The sequence below is a fragment of the Ceratosolen solmsi genome, unplaced genomic scaffold (genome assembly GCF_000503995.2).
Source record: "Ceratosolen solmsi marchali unplaced genomic scaffold, CerSol_1.0 scaffold11, whole genome shotgun sequence".
Lineage (NCBI taxonomy): Eukaryota > Metazoa > Arthropoda > Insecta > Hymenoptera > Agaonidae > Ceratosolen > Ceratosolen solmsi.
Genome location: NW_011948416.1, coordinates 3932955 through 3950004, shown reverse-complemented (window position 1 = coordinate 3950004; position 17050 = coordinate 3932955). Strand labels below are relative to the sequence as shown.

At 25.3% G+C, this 17050-nt stretch overlaps 2 protein-coding genes across 2 annotated transcripts; one reads left to right on the top strand and one right to left on the bottom strand.

Annotated features, from left to right (window-relative positions):
• Positions 1–1997: 1997 nt before the first annotated feature.
• Positions 1998–4400, bottom strand: LOC105359195 (WD repeat-containing protein 89). Its single transcript, XM_011495711.1, has 7 exons — positions 3950–4400; positions 3616–3842; positions 3218–3552; positions 2770–2898; positions 2595–2689; positions 2409–2511; positions 1998–2223 (listed from the first exon to the last, which is right to left on the bottom strand). The coding sequence occupies exons 1-7, from the start codon at positions 4117–4119 to the stop codon at positions 2065–2067; spliced, it is 1218 nt and encodes a 405-aa protein (XP_011494013.1). The 5' UTR covers positions 4120–4400; the 3' UTR covers positions 1998–2064.
• A 1103-nt stretch (positions 4401–5503) lies between these two features.
• Positions 5504–9735, top strand: LOC105359456 (uncharacterized). Its single transcript, XM_011496070.1, has 6 exons — positions 5504–5509; positions 5768–5963; positions 6195–8563; positions 9065–9139; positions 9206–9308; positions 9543–9735. The coding sequence occupies exons 1-6, from the start codon at positions 5504–5506 to the stop codon at positions 9650–9652; spliced, it is 2859 nt and encodes a 952-aa protein (XP_011494372.1). The 3' UTR covers positions 9653–9735.
• Positions 9736–17050: the final 7315 nt, after the last annotated feature.

Below are 17050 nucleotides of genomic sequence, written 5' to 3'. Positions count from 1 at the left end.
AAAAAAAAAATAAAAAAAAAAAAAAAAAAAAAAAAAAGTCTCCTAGGTAGAATATTTCGAGTTTTGCTGGAATTTCTTTTCTTACTGGAACTCGATACCGAATTACCCATTATGAAATGTTGAAAAAAAGCAAACGGACATTAATCTACGGTTGTCCTGTGCTATACATATAATCAGAAATATTATGGAAATGCCTTTTTTAAAACTTTATTCTTGTTAAATCTTGTATAGCTAAAATTTTACTCACGACGTAAAGAAACTCTAACGAAATCAATGTGAATAATATTGATTGCCTAGAGCCTCTGGGCACTAAGTCTGTGTACTGTAGATCGATTGTAAAAATCGAACATTTTATATATTCTATAAAGTTCGATCAAGAAGTTTTTTTTTTTTTTTTTTCTCGGAAAACTATTCGTACGTATATATCAATCAATATGCATGCACACATGCACATACATGCATACGAATGTAAAAACATGTGTATGAATGTATTATTGTTTCTCTCATCCATTAAAGTACGATCAACTCACATTCCATTATATATTACAACATGTATTACGTTTTTCATTGTTACGTCATTTACATCGTTCAGGAAAACTAGCCATTTAAGCGACAAAATAATATTTATTATAAATGTACATAAAACTGTTATTGTAATAAAGAAAATTGTAAAAGGGCAACTTAAAGATAATTAAAGAAAGAAGAAATTATTCAGCTATTATGTTACTTAATGTAATTTTAATTATTCAACGATCGGTGAAAGAGTAAACGTGTCCAACGTCGTTATATACCAATGGGTATCTTAAAATATTTAATTAATTATAATATAAATAATGAAACCAGAAAAATTATAGGAATCAATGAGAATTCCTATTTTTCTCATTATCTTAAATTTAAGTACATTTTTTTATGATTTAAAAATTAACTCGACTTTGCAAAAAATTCATTAATTTTTTTAATTCACAGATCCAATTTTTATATCTTTTTATGTTTGATAATAGAGTTTATAGTGAACATTTTGTAATATTAGTTGGGATTTTATCTTTTTTCATTAATATATCAATTTATTTATATTTCACATATACGCATTATATAACAGTAATAAAATAATTAAAGATTATTATTTCTCAATGAAACATGATACTTTGAATAAAAAAAAATATTAATCCATTTTTTGGTGTTATATTTAGAATCCAAAAATCTCATTTAATTTTAAACAATTATTTTAAAAATAAATATATATTTAAAAAATTTATTGTATATTAAACAGATATACAAGATAAGTGCAATTCGCTTAATTTGTTCTAAGGAGCATTAAATGTTTATTTTCATTACTCATTTCAGCCAATTCAAAAGAATTTATGAATATATATATATATATATATATATATATATATAAACATATTAAAATAGTTATATTTGCAAAAGCATTTTAATGTTTTATTTATTCCGGTTATATTGAGTTTTTAAAACTAGTCTTTTAATGTTTAGATAAGTACTTTAGATATATAAGCTTAATGATGAAAAACCCATCATATTAGATTCTAATATAATCGCAGACGTATTTTATCAGAAAATGTACACTACGATAGCAAGTAAATAATTACATAAATATTAGATTAACAATGAAATGATTTCCTTGCAATTAATACCACCTTCTTAACTTTTGGGATAATTATGTCTTGATTAAGCCCCAATCTATGTACGTATTCTCTTAATGTTATTAATGAAACTCTAGAAATGTTATGACTTATCACTTTTTTGGTTAATTATTAAAGTTAAGCGTAAAAATTAATTTAAATAGGAATAATCAGTTTAATGACTTTTGAAAATGTAATACAATTATAAAATTTTTTATATTTTGTTCAATAGATTGATTATAATATCTGAAATGTTTTAATTGTAATTAATGAAAATATAAATTACAGTGTTTATATAAAGTTTTTATTTAATTTTCAATCGATAATAATTATTCCTTTTATTGTTTATAAAGATTTTATCATTTGTAAAATATTAATCTAATTCTTACATATATATATATATATTAAACATATTTGTGCATTACTAATATGGCTTAGTTCTGTGATTTTTATCATTGCGACTCTTTTCTGCTCCAATTTTTGCTGGTCTCTTGTGATTTGCATTTCTTTGTATTAAAGGTACTTCAGTTTGTCTCCAAATATTCACAATACTTGCTTCACCTCCTGTAACTAATCTGCCACTCTAAAGAAAAGGGCAAATTTTTTATTTTATTTGTTAATGATTCCGTTCACAGGTAGAACGAGATAACAGTGTTACAGCTATAATTTAATACTTTTAAGTATGATTATTTATTTAAAATACAAAAATTTATTATAATAATAATACTATAGTAGTATAAAAATATAGTGAAAGAAAATTATTCTTACTTTTTCATGTAACCAACTGTCACGGACAATTTGCTTATTTCCCAATACGTTATAGTATGGTTCCAATTGATTTTTTCCAAAACTCAGACATTTTAGAATATTACTAAGAACATAAGATGCCCATTTTAATATTATTATATAGCGTGAGCAAGTATAAGTAATTTGATTTATTGCTACGAAACGTACCCTTTTGTAGAGCTCGAACCTGCAAGCAAGTAAGGATTGCCAAACGCAGTTGGAACATGTATCCGTACCAAATAACTCGTGTCTGGATCATCATTCTACAATTATTTGAAAATAAATGGTTTGATAATTCTCAAAATTATAACGTAGGTCAATAATATTTTTTATAAAACCGAACCTGAGATAAAACAAGATCGCTTCGATCAAATTTAGTATAAGGAGTGGCATCTTCACAGTTCCATAATTGAAGCGAATGTGTATGAGTTGTACACCATAAGTTGTCATTTGTAAGCCAACCTATTCGATCCTTTAATTGTCAAGGTAATTAAGTCATTATAAATAATTATTTATAATAAATGAATATAAATATTATTATGTTCGATAATACATTGTTTGGTTTAAAAAGAAACTAAATACTCATCGCTTATTATTATTTGTTAAAGTATGCTTTTTATAGAATTTTTTTTACAAGCTGATTTTAAATTCGACTATTTAAAGCAAGGTAAAATCAATATGGCCGATGGAATTTTCGAGCACATAATAATACTAAATATTTAATAGAAATACTTGACATACAAAATTTGGTTAATAAATATTTTCAAATTACGAATTATTAATAGGCTTACCACGGATGATTCAGTATTTAATGAATATGTCAAAGCAGAGTCTTCCGAAGTTTGTGTTAAGTCAAAAACATTAATTAAACCATCTGTACTACCAGATGCAAGAATGTCTCTTTTATTTGAATGGAAAGCTATACTGGTGATATCATCCATGTGCGACTCCCAATAGCCACCAAGCAAATTATCTTTACCATTAAGCTTAGAATTACTATATCTTATGTCCCAAAAAAGTATAAAAGCATCTCCACCGATATGTTCGGTTCCACCAGCTATAAGCCTTTCATCGCAACTGATGTCGAAACTAGCGAGTGGTTTAAGTTTTCCATCTTCCGTGTTATCTGAATTTGAAATATAAGGATATTATGTAATACATAACTGTAGTACACCCACGAAACGCATACCTTTAAACTCCGCAACAATTTTTCCTTTAGCTCTCAAATCACAGGCAATGACATTTCCATCGTTATACGCGATATAAATGATATTCCGTGAGTTGGGACTAAACTTAACACCTATAATCGAGGATTGATTGTGCTGAAGGGTAGCTGTTTTATTAAAAGATTCACCAGCTGAATAAACTACACAGGAATGATTCGACAATGCAACTCCAATTCGGAAGTCTGGTTCGCTGTAAGTTAATAAAATGTACGGATAAGGGAATACAATATTAGATATTAGGAGTATCAAAAGTCTGAAGTATGCGTATACAACATCATTTTGTGAGGGTAGTTCTACCTCTGGGTTCCACAAATTCCAAGAACGTAATTCTCATTGTTGTTAGAAACTATTTCCTCGACAGATAAAACAAATTCACCTTTACATTTTAATAATCTGTTCTTTTCCGACCTTCGCGTTCCACCGTTTTCAACGCTCAGTCTCTTTAACGATTCCACGATTTTCGACATTTGTTTGTTTATATTTATTTTCAATTTACAAAATTTACAAGTTCTTATTACCGTTTCTTATAACGTATGAGTATAAAAAATCTTAATATTCCGTACACAATCAGAAAATATAGCATTTGAGCTTAATGGAAGCGCGTTTTATTGAAATAAATGATTAATTCCTTGATGTTACTTTTAACCTCATCTATCTTAATATAACACATGTTTAATAACTAAATAGGAATGAGATAGAAGCAATATTGTGGTGTGAATAGTTATGCACAGTCATGAATCTATGTAACAATATCTTATGTTTAATACTCGTTATATTAATATAGCATTGGTAAAGCAATACTATACACACAATTTTTTCCCTTCTCCCACTGTATATTAATGTTTAGAAAAATAACGATTTAATTGAAATCTTTGTGGGCATGTTTTAGAGTAAAATTAACGATTGAAATATGCGATAATGTGACAATAAACATTTATTACTTTAATTATGGCAATAAAAGCCAAGCTCGTAAGGTATTATAGACGGACGAGAGTAAGGTATTATACGTAGTCACTTTTTTTTTTTTTTTTTTTTTTTTTTTTTTTTTTTTTAATGCTGTTATACTGGTGACACTGATTTTTTAAGTTTCGAACGTTATTTATTGAAAGTTATTTGAAAAATAAAAATGAATATGTTCGAGTGGTTCAGATGAAAAATATATTCAATATAATTGTTCATTATTGCAAGAGATTAGTAATAAATTTTTATGGTAATTCCATGAAAATAGAAATATGTCATTGAATAGACGCAGATGGTCAAATGATTTTATAGATTCGTTAATTGATTTTCAAAGTAAGTGAAAACTACTGCATATTTTATTTTTAACAAATAGATGAAATTTTTGTAATACTTACATATTTATATAATGGAGCACGTATTATATTACACAATTATTTAATTTTTTAATTTTATCTAAATAGAAAAGAGCTTGTAATTCATTAATAATATACCATTTATAAATGTATAACCTGAAATTTTTACAAATTTCAAATTAAATGCTAATTATAACAATTTAAATTTATATTAAAAGTTATGCATATTAAATTATATATTTATTTAAAGTAGAGATAATTCTGAATCTATAACTACACCATTGTATTTGATTTATTAGATAATGATATTGTAGATATTTCAACTGATCTATTCTAATATAATTGCATAAATGTAAAATATCAAATAATTATAATAGAAAACTATGTAATCTTTATTTGTAAATTCTCATTAATTATTAATGAATAATTGTGTAACTAAATTAGTAATAGACGATTTTAATAATAAATTATAAAACGAGTAAAAATTTTTAATATTTTAGAAGAAAATTTATTTTGAAATATATTATGATTGTATGATATGGCGGTAAATATCAATTTGAATATACATAATGAATGATATTATCAGATTTTTGCACAAAAATTTTAATATAATATTGAAATAAACGTTCAATAAACAATCGAAATAAATATTTAATTAATTTAGATAAAAAGTCGGTGGAAAATAATATTAAAAAAAAAATCAAACGACAGAATTATTAAGGAATCTTATAAGATTAGATTAGCGATTAAACTAATTAATTTAAAAATTCAATTATTAAAATATCATCATATTAAGAATTAGATTGTATTTCCAGATAAAACTGTACAATTTGATGATGTGCCAACTGTCAATGAAAGAATGACAGCAGATATTACATTACGTTCAGATAGTATAACTATTAAAGCAAATTCTTGCGATTCTAGTGCTCAATGTAATACGGAATCCACATCTATGGAATCTAAAAGTAAGGAGCGCTCGACAGAAACTTATGAACAAGGTATGATAGGATTTGAACAAATTTTTTATTTCACGTATGAACGTATATACGCATAAGTGCATATGCATATATGTGAAATGCACTATATAATTCATTACATTTAAAAACATTTAAGTTGTCTGGCAATAATACTGCTTAAAATTATTATGTATACTAAGTTGATTTATTGATTAATTTTATTAATTTATTTCTTAAATCAAATTATTCACAAAGTTTTGACATTACTACTAGGATATTCACAAAGTGAAGCTAAAAATATGGTCGCACGGATGAACAAACCTGATATTTGGGATACATTACTGGCGCTGGAACAAGAATTATCACCAGTTGAAAAGAATGAACAAAGTTTTACAGAATGCTTTCAAGATTACCCTCAAATACTTAACAGATTATCTCAACAATTTAGAAAAACACCAACAAGATTTACAGAAAAGTTAGTATCTATAATCGAAGATTCTGTCATATCAGAATCTCCAACAAAGCAGGTTTTGCACGAAAACTCTGGAATTAGTTTAAATAGAATGACTGGAGAATTTCGCAAACTATGCAAATTTATTGAAGACGAATCAATGCCAGAATTAGCTCCATCATTAATGAATATGACTGGTTCATGTTCAGAAAACAATCTAACGCCCTGTGAAAAGAACAGTAACGTTTCTAGCGTTGCTTCAAAAAACATGTTAAGGTGTATTAATGATACATCGACTCGTGTGTGTACACCAAAAATGCTTAAATGTCTTTTAACACCAAAAAATAAAATTACATCTAATGTTAATAGTCCTATTAATCGATTTACACCTACTGCAGATAAGTCTTTCGAATATTGGGAATCAGTTTGTAATATCATGTGTGAAAGCCAATTAAATATAAAAAAAAATAATAGAAAAAGTTTGTGTACGGCAGAATTTTCAAACCGAAGTATGAGTGAAATGTTGACGATTTGTGAACGCCAAATGGCTTCTTTAGACGATAGCGCTATTGATATTAGAAGTTCCGAGCCTTGTAAGAAGACAGACAGCGATTTAAAAGTACCAGTTCAAACGCCAAGATCTAAGTCTGAGTCTACAATTCTTTTGACTATCAATGACAAAATGAAGAAATCAGTTCAAAAATTAAAAAATGAAAAAATAAATAATGAAACAATTTCTAATAATGACAATGAATTAGTCAGTGAAGATAAATGCACAGAGATAAATGAGACATTAATTTTTGATAATGAATCTCAATTATTGAGTAACAATGATTTAGAACAAAATACAAAGCTATATCAGGAGTTCGAGTTATTAAAAGAATTGAAAAATTCACAGAAAAGTGATCAAGAAACTTTTGAAAAGGACTTTGAATTATTATATAGTCCAGAGAATAAACAAGTAAGTGTAGAGAATTCATATGATGACAATGAACAAGATTGTTCATTACTGATTGAATTGGCTAAGAGACGACAGAGATGTTTGAATACTGCGAAATTGATGCTGGAAATTAATAAAGAAGATCCCATTTCTAGCGAGGACAGCAAATGCTTAGAAACATTGTACAAATTAGGTATTCAAGATAAGACTTTTGACGAAGTTGAAGACGATACAAAATTTTTAAACACTTTAAGCGAATGTATAGATTATCATAATTATATTAGTGTAAAAAGCCAACCAATAATAAATATGCTTAATGAATTAAATTCTCCAAATAATTTAAAGAATAAAGCTGCATTACCAATGAAATCTAAAGAGCCATTACCTTCGTCGAAGGTCCCAAATTGGAAGTTAAAAAGTCAACAAAAAGTTGCGACGTCAAAATCATCCTTAGAGTCGAAAAATATTTTAAAAAATGTGCCAAATAAGAAAACCATAAATAAATTGCCAATGAAATCCACTCCAAAACTAACTCCAAGAGTGGAAAAAAAAGCTTCGCATTCGTCACATTTACAACAAAGGAAAGAATTAAAAAAAAATGAAAAAATCACTGCTTTAACGGATTCACAAAAAAATAAAGTAATTTCTAAAGAATCACAAAAAACACCGGCTAGAACAATTATGCAACATGACAAAAAACGCTTACAAGTGCAAATTCCAGAGAAAATAAGTCAAATAAAAGTGACGACTAAACTTTCAACCAAAGTTCCTCAATCTGATAAAAAATCTCATACTCAATCGAAGAAATCGACGTTCGATGCTGACTTACTCGAAGTAGTTCCGCAATCGGATAAACAGAAAGTCGTATCTAAAACAACATCAAACCTTACTGCCACAGAAAGCGATAACACCAACAAACGTCCTGCAATTCATGAAAATATTCCAAACGAGGCTTCACAGTTACCAAAAGTCAAACTTTTCATCACTCCCGGTAAAAGTCCAAAGGTTTCGACGTTGGGTAGAAAGAAGCCGCCGATGTATTTCTTAGACACAGCCTCGAAGGCAATTACACCAGTGAAAGCTGATTATGATAACGTCAAGTCCCCAATCGGCTTATACATAAATGGGACTGACACCAGTTTGATTCGGAATATTCATGCTCGAGTCAATGATCGTCTACTTACGCCCATATCGAACAGAAACGATAAGAGCCCTAAACTAAAGTTTACGCTTTCTTCGAAAGAAAATAAAGTAAGATATAAAAGAACAAACAAGAGAATGTAGTTGTAACATTAAAAAGACGCTAATAATAAAAATTGTTTATTAAGAGAATTTACTAGCTTATCTAGTAATGAGTTGTCTCTCTTTTTTTTTTTTTTTTTTTTTTTTTTTTTTCTTTTTTTTAAAAGCATTATCATGCTTATTTTATTTATAACGACACTATTCGATTGTAGATATAACATTTATTGACTTTAGCTATAATTTACTAATGTCTTTTAAATCGCTTTATTCGGTTATCGCAGACATTAATAATAAGTGGAAGTTGTTAATAAATATTGAAGAAGGTATTGTAAGTAAAATAGCGTTTTAGTTGATCTGTTTAACAAAACTGATACAATTATAGAATTTAATTTTATATTTTGATAATTTTTAATTATTTCAAATATATTTTAAGCAATATTCGCAAAAACTTTGAAGGATTTTCCGAAGCAACGACTCGTGCAATAATATTGAATAATTTATTTGTTTCAGTCTCCTGCTATAAACTGCAGTGAAAATATTGTTTTACCAATAGTTAGATATCAACCAGCTAAACAAGTTCATTTGGTAAGAACATTTATAAATTCTTTTATTTCAGCCATTAATGTGAGTAACAATTTACTTTAATTTTAGATTAATGATAAGTCATCCTATTCGCCGAGTTCATTACCGCCCAACTCGAAAATAAAAAAATTACTCGAACCTATAGAAAATACAGTTATTATTAAACACGAAGGTATCGTTGAGACATTTTTTTTACACTATGAAAATATTAATAATAACAATTTAATTTAATATATAATTAATTGGATTATTTACATACTGAAAATCATTTATTCGAGCTTTAAAGAAAGTTCTTTAACATGATTCTTGAAAGAAATTTCTATATCTGATCTAAATAACAATGTACAAAATGAATAAATTAACATAAATTTTAGAAAATAATTTTTTTTCTTTCTTTTTCACACAGGACGCATTATAGATTGTAATTCCAAACCTGACTGTTTCAATTCCGAAATGTCTATACGTGTACAAAAAATGGCTGAAAAAGCAACACCCATTCGAAAAAAATGTGCGTAATGCGACGAAAATTGTGATCAACTATTTATATTTCATACGTGAAAATAGACAATTGAAGTATTATTTAAATAGTGAAGAATTTATAGTTTTATGACTGGTGTTTAACATATTTTTCTAATATCACTTAGTTTAATATTTGATTTTTTTTATTATTATTATTAAAACACAACACATGCTCATTGTCTTACGCATCAGATAGTTAACTGTGTAGTTATTATCTTATAAAATACTATGTAATTATTAAATGTTTCAACTGTTTTTATGGATTATACGCAAATTTTTATTTTATGTAATGAATATTAAATTTAATAGGATTAAATAATATCATAAATTGTAATAGAATTTTATTTAGAATAAATATATCGGGTGTATGAAAGTAGAGAATAAAATTACTTTTATTTATTCGTGCATCCTTTTGATGAAGGATCTTATATGAAAGTTTAAGTCATTCTATTATAGTTTATAGTTAACAAGTACCTATGCAAATTTATGTTCATACACTATAAAATTGAATCTTTAAATAAAATGTTCATTATATTCAATAACCTTAATTATCACTTATTATTATAATTATCAATAAGCAATGTAGCAAATAATTTTTACATTTAAAAATTTATAGTTAAAACAACGAACAGTTCAGAAATTTAGTTCATGAAAATTATTAAATAACGTATTGTAACATTATATCTTTGAAAGTTAATCATAATTGAATATTTTAATCTGAACATTATTTAATTTTAAAAGTATTGTTAAAGCATTAAAAATTGCTTCCTATAATTTTTTTACTATAAATACTAACGATTAACTAAAAATCCATATGATACGATGACAAATGATTTTCGTTATTAGATGTTTCATTCGCTATTAGTTGTTTATATACATATTTCAAATACTTTCTTTAAGGTTAAATTTTCATTTTTAAAATACATTTAAATAAAAAATTTAACATAAAAATCTAAATCTTTTTTAAAAATTCTTACTGTTTTACCAACAAAAATTGTTTCTCTATTAATAAGCAAAACTATTGTGCACATAGTGATGCAATTACTTTAAAATGTGAAATATTATAGAATCTATTTGCACAAGTAAGTACTATGAGAGAAAGATAAACGCTATGTTATATAAGTAACTTGAAGAGTGAACTCTTACAGGTGCAATTGTTATAAAAATGTAGTATACACGCGTAAATATGCGTTATCAACCTGCATTGTTTAAGATATTGTTAAAGAAATAAATGGTTGGTATCAGAAATTCAATGAAATTCGTTGAATTGCAACTAATATTGTAGATAAGATGAACAATTTTATTGTAAATATATTTCTTAATGAGTTTGGAATATATATTTTAATAAAATATCTTCTATCGCTATGATTTAGTTGCATAAATTATTTCATATTTGAATATAATTGTGAAAATACATAGACCAGCAGCAACAAATATTTGATAATTAAAAAATTGTTTTTTTTGTTTTTTTAATTGTACAATATTTCAACTATTATTATTTCAACAATGCTTTGAAATTTATTTCTGCCAATTATAATTTTCAATTATGAAATAAATATGAATAATGTAAAGGAAAAAATCGTGTAATCCAGTCTTATGTTTCTTAATAATGGAACATACATAATAAGAACGTTAATTATTTTTAATATTTCGAGTTTTTAAGAAATTTATGGTACATAAACGAAGTGGATTCTTGCATTTAGAATTTAATTGCAATTCGAATTGATTTATTTCAAAAATTCTGATGTGCCTATAATATCACGTATATCGTGAACAGTTCGAGAATAGTTTATCGATTGTTAATTATTACGTATAATCATTTTTCTCTCAATATTCTCTCGCAATATCTTAAGAGTTTATATAATTATGTTTCCCTTGTTTAGCGTCATAGTTCGCTTTGATGATGGAATTTTAATTAACATTTAATTGAAATTGTTCCTTCTCTTTGCCGAACGTTCATATTTAAAATTATTAACATTGCTTTAGCTCAATATATTGTTTATCTCTATTACTGTTTTAATTGTCACCATTTTACGCTATTATTAAATTTACTTTTTTTTCTTCGAAAGTTCGAGTTTTTTTTCGAAATTATAGATAACAATCATATTGGGATAGACATCGTTACGTTTAAGACTATAGTTTTTCATGCTTCTTTTTATTAAATCATAATTATCATAGATACTGAGAGGAATAATTAAATTTGAAAGGATATCGACTTTACCAACGCATTATTTCTATAACTGAATTAAAATTTTCATAAAAAATACGATTAATACAAATATTTCAAGTTAAATTATGCTTCAAATATTAATATGTTTATTTAAATATATATTGATTTGAATGAAAAGTGTTTTCTGTGGCAAGTAATGAAGAATTAAACTAAATTATTAAAATATTGATATCGATGACTTTTGCAATGATGAAGTGTCAACATTGAAAACTGAAATATCAAATTAATGAGAAATATTACGTTTGTTAAATACATTGTTTTAATTGCATTAGTTATTGAATGAAAGACTATTTACTTCTACACGGAATTCATGACGGAATATTAAGTCTAGAATTACAGCAAACACAAAATAGCGTTCCTTCGCGATAATGATTCTCCTTCTGTACAGTTAATCAGTTGTTTATGATTAATTCGAGCTACGATCGATTCGATGTTTTGATCAGCCTAGCAAAAAAAAAAAAAAAAAAAACTCATCATCACATGTAAAACGAATATATGTATGGAACGGGAAGAAGGTAATTATTAATTATCGACTACGAAAGTAGAAGTGAAAAACAGCTGTACCTTTTAAATTTTACGTTACGCTCTTATGGTCATTGGGATTTTTTTTTTTTTTTTTTTTGTGTTTGTTTGTTTTACTCATGCTATATCAATTGGTCGCAGTGGCATGTGGAGATCAAATTAAATGCCCCGACGTGGATGTCGATAGAGCACGGATGGAGTATAATAAGATATCTACGGCTGACAAGGACCAAGGAATCATTGGTTGCACCGATGATAGTATTTTGTAAGATAAACGAAAATTTTTTGTCGAAAATTGTCGTAGCTATGAAATATCTAATCGTCGATGGCTAAGTACAACTTAATATATAGAGAGAGAAATCCTCGAAATAAGAGACTTTGTTCTTTATTTTTATTTTTATTTAAGCTAAGAGTTTATTTTTTGATATGTTAATAATGATATTAAAAATTTGGCAATACAAAACTTTTGACAATGATTACGATGTAAAATAATGCACAAATTAAAATAATTAAAATATTCAATGGAATTATGTATATTTATTTACATTTGTATATACTAAATTTTAATGAAATAGTACTTTAAAGTGATGCGATAATTATATTAATATTATTTATATGAAAATTACGAGTGCATTATATATACTAATTATATAAAGCATATATATATATATATATATATATATTCTATTGTAGAAGTATAATATTAATGAATAAATATTTATTTAATTATGAATTTAATGATATACACATTATAAGATGCAACGGGCGTGTTTTATTTTTAAAGAGATTTTAATATTGAAGGAGTATAATTATAATAATCGTTACGTACATTTTTGTTACTACTGAAATACTTCTTATTGTCTGAGTAATTTATAGTATTGTTTGAGTATTATTTTTTAAGTATTTTATTGAATTCACAGACATCCTTACGTTTTATTTTATAAAATATTTAAATAAAATTGCGGACATAATTTTTGTTCTAATATATCATAAAAACTAGCTATAATACGTCGGTGTATTAAAAATATTCATTTTATATGACGAAAGGGAGTGTCCATCTCAAATTTACTGGAAAATACAACAGGGAATTCAATTTGTTGTTCATAGTGTTAAAGTAACGGATTTTACATTCGTAACTAAACATTTGAATACAAAAGCTCAATAAAATTATTACATTTTAACGTTCATACTTATTTATCAGATTAGAAATTATTATGTAATATATCTTATCGAATCGAATAGTTTTTATAAAAAAGAAATTTATCGTCTTGATAATATAGTAAACGTTTTTAAACATAAATTACCATATGGACATTAATAACAATGAACAATGTATCGTATGCTATCTTAAAGAGATATTTAATTAAAAATAATTGTCTGACATTATGGCAATGAACAACAAACAGTCCATGAAAACAAAAAACGATTAGGAAAATTAACATTATAGTCGGAATGCGTACAATCTGTACATCAAAATATCTTATCAGACTCGATTAGACTCTTTCTTAGAAGAGCACAGTCAATGGAAATTCGATTGGGCAAATACAAAAAAAACCTGCATCTTTATCTATTTACAATGAATATGAATATAGTTAAGATAAATGTCAAATTCTGTGAAAATAAAATAATTTTAATAAGAAATTTTCAAAATATTAACCATCTCTCAGTTATCAAGTAAGGATGAGTTTGAATGTACACATATTATGGATATATTTTGTGTGTTATTATTTATGATTTAACTGATAGAATGTTCAGATAGAATGTTTAATAAAATTAATTTACATAAATCTGTGACCATTTCGTAAAACAACGAAATCGGACTTACTTGTCGGATGTATCGTATATCTTTTAAGATGATAAGGCCTATTTTGTATAATCGAATAATAATCGAATTTGTATAGCTTGAAATACGAATGAACGTGTAACAAAGACATGAATAGTATCGTCTGACAAACCGTTGAAGAACATAATCATAGAATAATAAAAAATTATCAAATAAATTAGATTCATTAATATGTCGACTTTTTTCGACTAGAAATAAAATGTAGGCAATATGAGATCCGATTAATTTACCAGGTATCAATATAAACATTTAAAGACATTAAAATAATTATTTAGAGTTAAGAATATTTTAATGTATCAAATCGTAAACTTATCTAAAAAAAGAAAAAAAAAAGATAATTTTCAACCTTTACGTTCTACATATAATTGACCTTTTTATAAATGGTAAATAGTTACTACCAAATACTAAAACTCGTTTATTTGATAATTTTTTTTATCTTTCATAATAATGCTACTGAAGACGATTTTATAAACGAATTTCTATAATATATAAAGAATATATAAATATTTTACTCGAATTTTCATTGAAAATTGTGTAGTACGAGTGTGTACATAAACCACTTTTCAAATACGTAATGCAATATTGTCGATAGATTTTTTTTTTTCTTTTCTTTTCTTTTTTTTAATAAAATGTTAATTAATTATTATTATTATTATTATTATTATTATTATTATTATTATATAATATATTATTGTTTATTCGATTTTGCTAAATTTAAAAAAATTTAAGAACATATATGTATATATATATATATATATATATATATATATATATTCATCATAAATTCATCGGTTGCTATAAAGTTTATAAATTTTTTTTCTAGTTTTCACACTTCCTTAATTATAATTCATAAAATAAAGTTATCCATACATCGGGAAATACTTTTCTTTACGAAAGGATTTCTAATAAGTAACTTATTATATAATGGTCTTCAATATCCTAATTTGTCGTTTTCATTAACATTAAAGAATGTATTTATATGTTGATATTTGAATTTATTTTATTTTAATAATATATTAACTTATTACTACGAAATTATTAATCATAATTTATCTTAAATTTCAATGCTTAATACTCAATTGTTATTAAATGCCTAATGATATTCATAAATTTTTTTCATTAATTATAATAACTCAGATGAACAACAATATTCTCAACTCCTAGTTTTACGTAATAATTGAAAAACAATGTGAGACGAGAAGCTTCGTAAGTTGTTAAGATATCTTAATTTAATCATAAGTTAGATTTTTTACAAAAAATTCAAAATAATATAATTTTTGAGACACTCATGCATTATTTACTCGTCCTTTTATAATGAAACATTTGCATTTGATCTCTTATATTTTCACGGCTAATATAATTAATTTCTTCAAATATATATATATATATATATATATATATATATAAAGCATCATAATAGATAAATATCGTAGATTATAATAGTATTATATTATTTATTATCTCCTAAATCATTTATTATAGCTTAATTTATTTTTTATATAATTTTCTAATTTGTTTAATTCTTACATTATAAATTGATTATATAATTACATGTATAATGTACATAATTACTTGGTATTTCTATATATTTCTATATATTTTTTATATATAAATAACGAAGAAAAGTTTTATTTTCATTGGGGTTTCTATTGTTGTGAATATTGTTTATAGAAAGTAAATTTTGTATATTCAATGGGCATGTTTTTATATTAAAGTATTGTCTTATCAATTTTAAGACTTATTTTACAATAAATATTATCTGATTTATTAAATATTAAAATAGTATAGAATTGATATATGAATTGTAATTTTGATAAAATAATAATTTAAATAAAATATTATAAAAATTTGATTATTCACTTCTATTTCTATTAATTTCTAGATTCGCATTTACTAGATCGTATTTATTTCTATAAAATTTCATGATTTTTAAATGTTGCATACATTTAAAATATAAAATATAAAACTCAATTTCTTATATTATTTCAAATATATTTATATAGTATTTATATATGTATTTGTTGAAATATAAATAATTTTTTTAAGCGATGAATAATAACAACATTATATTTATTGTTTAATTGACAATAATTAAATTAAATTCAAGGATAATAGACGAATGTATTTGGAAAAATTGCTCTTTTAATGATTTTCATCAAATAGACGGTGTATTATTATATTTTACAGTATATATGTGTAAATTGTAAAGATCATTAAACAATATTCAAATTTGGCGAATTTTGAAATAGAATGGTAGTGAAATAAAAGTGTCATAAATCTATAAATCCAATGATATAAAACAACAAATGTACAGGGCCTCAAACATAAAAGAATAATTTAAAAATGTAGTTATCTCAAAAAGTTGACGAAACATAATAATTTTGCGCAATGTTCGAGAAAATATGTGAATAGACGAGAGTAGGTAATGTGTGTGCTTTGATGACGAATTTGTTAACAACTCATGTTTTTATCTTATTGCGTATAATTTGGTCAATCATGACGTTTAAGTTACGTGTAGTGTGCAAGCTGCTCCAAGCGTTAGAACGAAGCCCAGGATCGTACTTATGAGTTTCACTGCCCCGCGGCAAGACTCTATATACATTTACAAGTAATGAGAGCACGTAAGATCATGGAGTATTGGGTACGCGCATTAAATCATTCTTTCATTAATTCTTTAATAGCGCATTGATTGTCTAATGAAATTGTAATTGTAAGCGTCAATGTAATATTAGTTTTATTCTTAATGACAGTAGGAATGATGCGATAATGTCGATGGCCGATTTTAATATTTATCATTGAA